Source organism: Geospiza fortis, unplaced genomic scaffold (genome assembly GCF_000277835.1).
Source record: "Geospiza fortis unplaced genomic scaffold, GeoFor_1.0 scaffold412, whole genome shotgun sequence".
In the NCBI taxonomy this organism is placed as follows: domain Eukaryota; kingdom Metazoa; phylum Chordata; class Aves; order Passeriformes; family Thraupidae; genus Geospiza; species Geospiza fortis.
The window spans coordinates 1,124,919-1,136,510 of NW_005054504.1; the positions used below are offsets into that span (position 1 = coordinate 1,124,919).

Genomic DNA, 11,592 nt, shown 5'->3' on the forward strand with positions numbered 1-11,592 from the left:
CTCCCCATACTATTTGGGACTTCTTCCCTGAAATTATCTATTACGTTTAATATCCACATGTTTCATGGTGTCAGTGGTTGGAGACAGGGACAACACATACCCTGACATCCATGTGGCAAAAGAGTGCGCTTATTCCTCAAGCCTCTCTTTATGAAGTGGTTTGAAAAACCCAGTCTGGATAGCTCATTGGTCTGATCTTTGACACTGCCCAAGCTCCCGGACCAGCGAGTGTCTGCAGCTTAGGATGGAACGTAATTGCCTGAGGTTCCTGTCAGTCAACACAGGGGCCAAGTTTATGGAGCCAGCAGTGCTTCTTCTCTATAGCCGAATTAACTTCCCAGTACAAGCCAGCTTGTACTGGTGACATAATGTGACAGCTATCTACTGAATAAAGGAGTGATGATTATAAAGACATTTTAGTGCTAATTCACCAATAAAAAGCTAGATGCTATTCAACTTCTTGAAAGACAGACTGGCACCAAAAAGGGGCAGAATCTCTCTGGATAGATCATTCTGATTCTAGAATGAAAAGCCTGAAGAACCATTAGGCTTCTACAGCCTGCTCTCCAATTCCCAGAACACTCCACCAGCACAGCTGGGAATCCAAGGTATCATCTCTGATGTAGTAGACAGCAGCGTACCTCTGTACAGGGAGAATTAATAGGGATAGAAAAAAAAATCTCACATACTCAGAGACAACAGATTGTAGAAATCAATACAAAAATAATGTCCAGTGGCTGATTTTTGGTACTGTATCAAAAAGTGCTCTGAGAGAAATCAGCATGATTTTTAATTTGTTGATGATGCTTTAAAGAGACAAAAAGGTACTGTGAATTAAAATAAAAATATTAAACCCCATACCTTTTAATTTTCTCCTCTTGCTTATTGGCATACTGTTTGAGTAGGATGTGGTCTTCACGTAGACGAAGAAATCTGTCTTCCAGTTCCTCTCGACTGATTCTTGATATGACTTGTCGAGCTTTTATAGTCTGTATAGATGATGATTCTACCCAAACCAAGGCAATTTTAAATTACTTTCAATACATTAAACAACAACATAATTCAAAGTCTAAATCACTTTCAAATTCTGAAAAAAAATTAATGAAAATTTTCAAGTAAAATGTATTTTACACTTGTTTCAGTCTATTGATTATTTTCCTCAGACTTATGGGCAGGTTAATCACTTCCTTTTTCCTTTCTCTAAGAGACTTAAAAAAAAAACATAGTTCAAATGATGCAGCAAACTGATGACTTACCAGGCAATGCAAAGGTAACAATTTAGCAAGCAACTAGGAATGGGCAAACATAACTAAAAGATAGGATGAACATTACCATTGAGATATTTTCTAATGTTTCAAAGTGAACATACTCTCTTGAAGCTTGAAAGAATTAACTAACAGTTGTGAAAATGAACTCAAATACAAGACTAAGCCCAGTAGTCTCATTCTAATAGCAGCTGAGTAACATATAAGAATTGCATAGTACTTTTGGCTCCCATTTTCAAATGGATCTGACCTTGTCCTCAGTTCAGCAAAAAAGCATTCTCTTTCCTTCTGGAAGGATGAATGTTATAGTTTGATGAGTTTTCCAGTTTTTAGCATCTCACAGCAACTTCTCTTTTACAACAACCTACTTGAACACAGAATGAGTCACCGTACCTTTCAAAATTTAACCCAGATTTTGATCTTCATTTTGTGAAACATTTTTAGAAAAAAGCTAAGGAAGCCACCGAGCAAAGTCTGCAATTGCAATAAATAGCATCTAGTACAAACCTTCTAATCCTTCAATTCCAGCTGGAATAAGGACCGTATCTCTCACAGCCAGGTTCCCCACAGTTTCATCAGCTGAAACAGGCATGGCTTAACTAGGAATAACAAAATTCAAATGCTTCTCCATCTGCAATTTTAAACTGTGAGACTAGAATGAACTACAAAACATCATATAAAATGATGGCAAAAGTAATGACAGATTCATTGGAATGACTGACTCGTGTATTGCTGTAAATGTTCCTATCTCGACCGAATTCCTCAGAGGACAATCAAAACCTTCAAGTTTAACATTATGCCATTTTTAATCCATGCACAAAATATGGCTTATTTGGTTATGCAGTAGCTAGCTCCAATTGTATTTAAGGCATGCAGAATATATGAGCTTTTAAAGTTCTAGATTGTCTTCAGCAATCTTTGGGTTAAGGCCATATTTCCAAGTGGATGTGGGAGGAGGATCTGATGGGGTTTCTTCTGTGTCTTTGTTTTTGGGGTGTTTTATTTAGTTGGGTTTTTTGGGGGGTGTTTTTGTTTTGTTTTTGTTTTGTGGGTTTTGGGTTTTTTTAAATTCTTCATTTTAAGTCATGCCGAAGCTTAAGGCATCAACTGGTAGATGAATGACATCCTTCACATTCTGAATGGGACTCTAAAATGAGGTGCTGGGGCTTATGGAGTCATTTCAGTATTACCTGCCAAGCTCTTGATCTTCTTTCAATCATTGTCCTAAGAAAAATTACTTTTTAAAATAGAGACATTCCTAGGAATGATATTCATAAATCCAAACACATTTCTTTTTTAAGACAACAGAAAGATCAGCTACATAACAAAGTGAGATTAGGAAAGTATTAATTAGAGTATTAATCACTGTAATATATGAAGATACTGCTGTTTTTTTCTTGTCTTCCAGTGCAGAAAAGTAAATGTTGGCCAGAGAATTAAGGAATGCTGAAACAACATGAAAAGAAGGAACATGAAGTTCTTAGGATGGCCTTTCCCCTCCACATTGTTACCCCCTTCAGATGATATAAATCCTTAGTGAATCCAAAAATATCTAGGAATCTACTGGCATATTAACAGTGATGTTAAAAAGACGCAACAGAAGACAGAAGTGACATAGTATAATCCGCAGACATTCCATGAAATATCTCTTAATTTTTTCATCAAAACTACTGCCTATGTGATGCCTTTCTTCTACCAGCAAATCCGCCTATCATAAACTAGTCTCCATATGGCTTTGTCCTAAAGGAACAAAAAGGATTAATGGAAGTTCAGTTTCCAACAAGTCAGTCTTGCTTTCAATATTTTTCATCACTAAAATTTAGAATAAAATAACAATACCTGGACAGATCCAGATGCTATGCTGAACCTTAAAAATTTTAATCAGATATTATTTCTAAGAAAAGTAACCATACAGTCATTTCAGCACTTTTGTTAATCAAAAATAAGTGAAAAGAACTTCACATACAAAGAGAGGAAAATTTTCCACATCTCTAGAATTAGCCTATAAGAACTTCCAGTAAGATATAAAGAAGAATTTTATTGTTACTGGAGTTCAAGAAACTTTAACTTTCTTATATACTGCAGTACTTAATGTTTCTATCACCATCTGACAAATTACAAAACACTGCACATGACTTTGCTGAGTTATGCGAGACCAGCCTGTAACGAGATGAATGCTTAAAACTAGAGAATCAAACCTCATGCTTTAGGTCCAAATTTTTATGTAGGTCACAGAAGCAAACTGTTGCACCAGCATCGTTCCAAAGTAGCAAAACTAAAGATGGATTGCCTAAATTTTTAAAAGTACTCAGCCAGTGGGGTAGGAAGCACTTCTAGGGAAGGAGGTTCTACGGAAATCTTAAAAATTACGACATCTAATTGTTTCAATGTGGATATAGAATTTCACGAGTCTTGTACATCACCAAAATGATGTTGTTCTTGCTATTTTCCCATACTCGGGCGGCGTAACACACCTCCCGCTAGAACCCAGTGGCCAACTCCCGCTTTTTACGTACAAAATAGACACTGCAACCGAAAAGGCCTCTTGGGCTGCTCTGAATAAAGCGGTGAGGCACTGCTTTTCCCACGGGCATTGAGCTGCGCGCCAGTGGCCTCAAGGGCCTGACATTATCGCTTCACGAGCTCCGCCGCAGGCTGGCTCCCCGGCTGGGCACAGCCCACTACAGGGAGAGGTGCCACATCCCCCCGAGCATCTGCGGCCGCGCCGCCCTCCCCGCGCCGCGCCGCGCCCGGAGGAAGAACAGCCGCTCCCACTCACCGCCCCGCCGGCCCGGCGCGATCCCCGACCCACCGCAACTGCCGAGGGACAAACGTCTCCGTCCGTTTCCGGGGTCGCGCGCCCCGCTGCCTGCTGGGAGTTGGAGTTCAGGCCGAGGCCAAGCGCCGCCGCCCCACACTCGCTCCGGCGTCTGCCCGCGCAGTGCTCGGGGAGCAGAGAAGGGGAGCGGCAGCGAGAGCTGAAGGTACTGCTTCAAATGTGCAGTATGCAAACGTTTTCTTGAATGCTGCTCTTGATGGCTGTTGTACCTCTGCTGGGTTTGTTTACAAAATAGCAGTCCAGAAAAGCAGCAAGTGGTTCCTTTGAAAGTAATTTTAGTGATATTAATGAAAGGAAGGCTAATTCTATAAAAATATTAGAAAAAGTTTTCTAAGATTGCAATCAGATACACCTGTACAGGGTATACTGTGTTTGGTATTGCTATTAATTTGCTATTCAACATTAAAAGTGTTTCACTATGGGGTAAGTGTTGGGAGGAAAAGGTTAAAAACCGATTGGTAACAACAAAGTTGTTTCTAGAATTGTTTTCCCTCAAAGACCAACCTTGTCCCTGAGAGATCCTAAAATTATTCAGTGTGGAAATTTTAGTTATTTGTGTTTGCTTTAGGTTGTTTTCTCTCAGCTAAGAGAAATGGAATTCACTCAAAGAAGATAACAGGATGTTAAAGACTTAAGTGCATTTCCCTCATATGCTTAAGCCTACTTGTGATGAGGGGGGAGGTGGGGGAAGAGGGATAAAGAAGCTTAGAGATTGTAAAATCACAGCCCTGTGAAGCAGTGTGCCTGGTGCCAGGCCTGATGTTGCATTAAAGCGGTGCACAGGCCTGTTGCATGCACTTTCTGCCCTTGCTAAGATAGAATAAGCTTAGCAGTGTCTGTGTCTGATGTTTTGCCAGCGTGGTGATGGAATAAATCTATTCTTTATACTTCAGGTATGGATTTTGGCCATCTTGGTTACCTGCATATATTTTGGCTCCCACAGCACGGGAAAGATCTGATCTAAGTCTGCAACTAAGGATTTTAATGGAAAATAGCTTCAGAGCCTGTTGGCAGTAGTAAGATTCTTAACTCTTTAAGGACAACCTGGTTATTTTGTAATTGGTCTTGCTTTGGTATAGTTATATGCAGTTAAATGCTGTCTATCAAAATCCCAGAGATTGGCTTTTGATTTGTAATTTTGCAGTATGTTTCTTATATGTGGTAAGCTGGTCTCATTCTCTCAAATTTTCATGTGTATAATGGGTTTTCATTTATGCTGTTATAGCAGAACAATTCTGTTCCAAGTACACATATTAGAAATTCTTTAGAGTGCAGGGCTATGTGGTGGTTTAATTTGAAATTGGGTAGAAATACTAATTTTGTGTAGTGATTTTGGTTTGTTAATTTGAGATTTTGTTAATTTTGAGATTTTTTAGGTAATATATTGTTATAGATACATATTATAATATTGGCTCTTTGAAAATATTAAAATGAGTATGTGTTATGTTGGAAAGTTATGCTGTATTAATCTCCTTTAAGTAGTGCTGTATTAATCTCTTTTGAATAGTGTGGTAAGTATAGTTCTTAGGCTATAGCATAATATTAAAATAGAAACTATGTGATGTAAGATACTTTTTGTAACTAGCTCAAGGAATGGAAAAGATAATCAAGAAATTCTTTGCATTATCCTATCTGGATAGAGATAACAGCGAACAGACACCAAGATTCCAAGACAACAAGTATTGCTTCCTTATCGGGAAAGCCCAGACTTTGAGGAACCAAGAAAACTGATTTACAAGATGGGGGGAGGAAGCTAAAATTAAGCAGAAATACCGTTGTGTGAAAGGAATGTTTGAATCATGTATGAGATACATGAATATGCAATAGGCTATTGCTTTAAGGGTAATCCTTTGTTAACAAGGTGTGCTTTGTGGTAGAGTGCCAGGCACCCGGACATCCATAATTCTTTGCTTTTGATTGTTTCTTATTGTCCTAATTTTTATTACTATTTTCATTACTATTAAACTTCTAAAATTTTAACAGAAATGAATGGCATTTTTCGCACATATTAGAGAGTGTTATAAATGATCAAATCGGTAGCCAAATTTATAAGAAAATTTAACAATTATTTATTAGATCATTAATGAAATAAACAGAGCACAAGACTTTCTCCTTTTAATGCCTTTTTTAAAAGTGATTGGCTGAAGATTGGGAAGCCCAACGGGCCTGCAGTCTCTGTGTTCTTTCCCAGCATGGCTCAGAGGACGAGGACAGCTTTGTGCAGCTTTGTCCACTAGGAGCAGAGATAGGGGTCTAGATCCTCACAGGAGCATCTGGGTTGAGACCTGAGTCTGTCTGGCTTTCCACTGCTTCCCGGCTCCAGGTTCCGGCTCCAGATGACTTCCGTAGTCAGGGCGAGGGGCTCAAAGGTTTTTCAGCATCTCTGCAGGGCCAGCACTCCGCTCCTCACGTCCAGGCGTCACTCCAATCTCTGAACTCTGCATTGGCTCGTTGTTTTTGGGGTACCCCGGCGAGTCCGACATTTCCCTTGGTACGCTGCTTCCGAAATCTGCATAGTCTAATGCTCCCCCCTCCCACGGTTCGTCCCCTCTCCCACCTTCCGAGAAGGAGGGCCATCAACCCAGCCCCGCTAGGGTCGTTGGTGACACAAACAAGAACTATTAATCTAACGACTTGTAATTAACATAAAAAGTAACACTGCCGCAGCCACACTGGTCTGACAGGTTTCTGTAACTTTTTCTACAAAAAAAATCGGCAGAACTTTATTTATAACAGTTAACAAAATAGAATTAAAAAAAAAAAACACCACAGCCTCGGGCAGCGTCGAACCTGGGATCGGCGCTGGGGGAACTTGGATCCGACCGACAAAGTGTCAGTGTCTCCCCAGTGGTTCACACCGAATGCTTCAAGCAGTCAGCTTATATACAGTTTATTCTGCCTGAGGCAGGGATGACTGAACGTTTCTTTGTGTCTCTTCAGATGTAGAACTGGGCCATACACATGCAGGAATAGACAAAGGTAGGTACAGGTGTCCAGACGGATGTCTGAGCACCTCGGCAGAGCCTGTATTCGTATGTAGCAGAGTGACAGGGTTCTTGAGTACGGTAGATGTAATCTTCCCAGGTGCAGGTCCCCATGAGTGATTTAGACATTCCAAGGAAACTAGCAATCATGGCCCAGGAAGGTTTCTTTCATACGTTAACAGACTTGATATTATCTTAATATTGTCCAGGAACTAATTGAATAAACATAAGACTCTGCTCCCAGCCAGGGTGGTCACAGACATACCTTAGATTCTACAATATTTTATACACATATATAGCATGAATTATCTCTGCCATATACTACAAAGAGCGTGGTGGGTTTGTAGTTGGTTAATTACTAATGTTATGATTAGAAAAAGCTGCCTATTTTTTAAAAAATGTTGCAGAGGTAACAGGTTTAGCCAGTTGCTGCCAGTGTGGAGTTCTAACTGTTTGTTATTGTAATCACCTGTCGTTTTCGTTAATTACCTGTCATTGATGGTTAAGAATTCCCCCTTTTGTCTAGTGACACCCTGCTGTTTCCTGGAGGATGGCACCCAGACGGTGAAGAGGAGGAGGCATCGAGTCGACATGCAAATGACATCGGATCCATCATGCAATGGGAGGGACCCCTCACCAAACCTAGCCAAAAACCCCTAAAACAACAAGCCGACACAAAATTGATGAATCAAAGCAATGTCTTGATGTGAGGAACAGAATCTAGTAGCCACCAAGATCCTTTTTACCCCTCACCCTAACCTAAGATGTCAGCTGGACAGAAGACCTCGAATGTTGGCCAGAAAAGCATGGGAATTTCCAGAAGCTCTCGTGAGAAGGGAATGCCTAGCCCTGCCCACAGACCACTGGACAAAGCTGCACTTTTCCTCCTTTGACTCACTCTGGGAGCAGCGGCGGTGTGAGTGTGGACCCATCCGTTTTCCCCACCCACCGTTGGTTTTCCCCACCCGACCTGATTGCTTTTAATAAAGGATTAAAAAGGAGGTCTCCTGCTGATGTATTATGGAGACTTCTATCAGAATAAAATAGGGGTTTTGTGTATTATTTTATGAATAATAGCCACCTGAGGAAATTTGTAATTGTGAAGTTTTTTTTAATTTTTATAAGAAGTTTTTTTAATAGTTGTGTTTATGGGTTATGTTAACTTATGGGGTATTGTTTTAAAGATGAGTTGTTTAAAGGTAAAAGTTTATATTACTTATTTTAAAAATGAATTTTATTTTTGGGAATAGAGGTGTTTTTTTTCTTGAGTGTATAGGATTTTTTGTTTGTTTAATTTCTGATAGGATTATAGTTATTTTAATATTTGTCTATTTTTGTATGGAGGTTTTTGTTTGATATTTAATTGAATTTTTTTAAAATGGTTTTTATGTGTTATAGGGAATTTTGTTATAGTTGTTATAAGAGGATTTATTTCAAGATTAAGGTGTCTTTTTATTTATTGTCCAGCTACTGGACAACATTAAGATTAAGATATCAAGATTAAGGTGTCTATTTATTTATTGTCCAGGTACTGCCTGGAGCTGAGCCCTGGCTGCCCCACAGCCCCAGCCCCAGCCCGCACCTCCCCACGAGCCCCAAGCCCATGCTCACAGTCCTGCAGTTCCATGCCTGGTCCTGCCGCTTCCCACCATGAAGAAACACCACTTCATCCTGACTTCCTTGTTTTCCCTGTCCTGGAAGCTGGGGATACAAAGAACCTGCAGCTGAATCAGCTGGCAAATTTTCATGATAAATGCCTTCTGCTACTACTTGCCTTAACCATATTCCTCCACATTCCACCTCAACCAATTGTTTCCCAACATACCAGCACCATCTGTCCCCTGTTGCTGAGACCCCTTCTTAACTCCCCTTATTGCTCCTCGGGCATGGGGAGTTGTCCTTAATTGTCCTTAATTATCTCTGGGAGAAGGTGCAAACTATCTCAACATTCTTCCAAGGGATTCTTAAGAGATTTTTCTGGATCATTATCCCTTTTGCCAGAACCCGTTGCTGGCTTTACCTATGCAACCCTCTATGGGTGCCCTCTCCGGTTTACTCTCCAAAAATCCCACTGATTGGTGACATTTTCAGTGGTCCTTCCCTGTGGACTCTTCATGGACCCTCTAGTCCACTACTCGTCTGTCTCGAGTGGGCACTATTGGGTACTCAGCCAATTGCCCAGTGCTGGCTGCCACCGAAGGGAACTGATCACCAAAGCTGACTGAGGGGTGCCTTGGGCTCCCACTCACTGCCATGAGATGAGGACCCCGAATGAGTGCTCATTTTCTTAGGAAAATTAATCCCTGATGGCAGAGGTTTTTGTCCCAAAAAGAGACAGAGGAGTCCCGTAACTTTATTGGAATAAGTGGAGAGGCCATGGGCCATTTCCCATGGGGTCTTTCAAGTGGTTGAGGGATGCAGCCCCCTTTTTATCCTAAGTTTCCCACTGCATCACCCTCTTCTTTGCCCCATTGCCTGAGGTAATCAGATAGTACAGACTTCCCGAATCACCTACTCTATGCCCCACTCTAATATGCACTCTCCCTTCGCTATATAAAAGAAAGAAAAAGAAACTTCCTAATTCTCTGTTCTCTTGCTCTGGCTTCAGGAATTTAACACAGCTTTGGCTGAGCAACAGCCAATAGGAGTTTCTCCTATTACTTCACTAGCCAAAGGTGGAAAAAAAATGGACGTAATAAATCCTTGTCATAACGAACTACGGAGCTCAAGAAAAAGGAGAGAGAGAATAAGATCAAGGCCATTGAATGCAGAAAAGGAGTATTTATTCCTGGGACATGGGGAGTTAGACCTGAGCAGTGGGAACAAATAAAGCGAAAGTGGGAGGAGAAGAACCAAAGGAGACGGAATAGGAGAAGAGAACAAAGAGCAAGAGGCACAATCAGCTTGGATTTTTTCCCTAATCTCATAGGGGAAGTGTTCTTTGCCGATGTTAAGGATGAAGAATAGTCTTAAATTAGTTATGTGGGTTTTTGGAGGTTTCTCTCTGTTCCTTATGATATGTGGCAACATCTGTAGTGCAGATGGCATCGACAGAATATGTGGCTTACTTGTGCCAATGCTACTGGGGTGGATTTCTTTTGTTTATCCTTAACCATGCCAGGAGATGTTTCTGCACATGTTTAATTGGCATCCCAATAAGTAACCTTACTGGTTTTGCAAAATGGGTAGGAGTTGGGGGAAAACCATAGGTGGAAGCAAATAAACCAAACATTAAGGATCGCTGGTGTAACATAGCCAGTGGTGTTACAAAACTGGACATATGCTAAAGGTTGGGGATTAAGGCAAATGGCGAGGGCATCCAAGCAGGTATAATAACACAATCACAGAAAGAAAGTGGACTAGAGCTCCAAGAATTAGATTGGTTAGGATCAGTACCTGGAAATTATTGCCTGTTTTTCAACCACTTTTAAACCCACAATCAACTTATATGAGCAATGTCCTAGTCCCATGACCCAAAAATAATAGTGTCATCCTCAATCCCAATTCTCCATAGTATCAGAAAGTGACCAAATGTTGCCACAATTGGACTTATCCTGGAAGTGCTGGTGCAAATGTGACTGCAAGAAAGCTTCCACCAGGTGTCTTTTTAATCTGTGAGGATAGGGCATGGCCCACAATTCCAAGTAATTTGGTTGGTGGTCCTTGTTACTTAGGAAAAATAACCATGTTTTCTGCTAGCATGCACGAAATGCTGAATCAGACTATTTGGAGGGCACGACATAGCAAGAGAACTGAAAGAGCAATCACAAGCTTAAGACCTGATTGTGACAATCGTGTAGAGTTTTGGGGCTCTCCAGCACAAATCATTCCTTACTACAGGTGTTGCTGCTGCTCAAGCTTTGGCTACGCTTAAATAAGTTGGAATGATGGACAGTCAAACAACAAAAGGTAACTTCAGCTATTTTAAATCAGATGCTCACTGACATAGATACTATTAGACATGGCACACTGCAAAATAGAGCTGCAATAGGTTTGTTGTTGTTGGCACATGGGCACAAGTGTGAGGAGTTTAAAGGAATGTGTTGTATGAACCTCTCTGACCGTTCTGCAGCCATTCACAGGAAGCTCAAACAACGACAAGATAACATGAAGAAATTGATTGGGAATGACTAGGGTTTGGATGAATGGTTTGAGGGATGGGGAAGAACTGGATGGTTGAAAGATATCATAAAGGGAGTTTTGTTATTAGTAGTAGTCATTATTATATTGCTTTGTGTTATTCCATGCATCATGAAACTGGTGACCTGCTTGGTAGAAAATAGGATGGAAGGGGTCTGGCTGGTTCAAGAAGAAGGGGGAAAGTTTAATCTTTTCCTGATTGTATTGGTGGCTATACATTAGTCATGAATAGAGGGGAATGAGGTTTAGGGATATGTTGCAGGTAAGCAGATTGGTAGCTCTGGTTGCATTTCCATTGTGTAAGAAGAACTCCGATTAGTTTTGGACCTTTCATAGACTTCTGACTAGATTAGCATTTGTCTTT

The 11,592-nt window shown here is 40.7% G+C and overlaps 1 protein-coding gene across 5 annotated transcripts in view; it reads right to left on the reverse strand.

Moving 5' to 3' along the window:
• RPGRIP1L (RPGRIP1 like) overlaps positions 1-4,132 on the reverse strand; it is a 41,390-nt gene extending 37,258 nt beyond the window's left edge. For 3 of the 5 annotated variants that reach the window (XR_004082531.1, XM_031063417.1, XM_031063416.1), the window contains exons 1-3: positions 4,045-4,132; positions 1,773-1,864; positions 862-1,006 (exon numbers count right to left, since the gene is read on the reverse strand). Coding sequence is in view for 2 of the 5 variants with exons in the window: in XM_031063417.1 (XP_030919277.1) it covers positions 862-1,006; positions 1,773-1,857 (230 nt within the window). In the remaining 3 variants the exon portion in view is untranslated. Of the gene's footprint in view, positions 1-861; positions 1,007-1,772; positions 1,865-2,455; positions 2,490-4,044 lie in introns of all 5 variants that reach the window. The other 2 variants (XR_004082532.1, XR_004082533.1) reach the window with 2 other exon arrangements.
• Between the last annotated feature and the right edge of the window lie 7,460 nt (positions 4,133-11,592).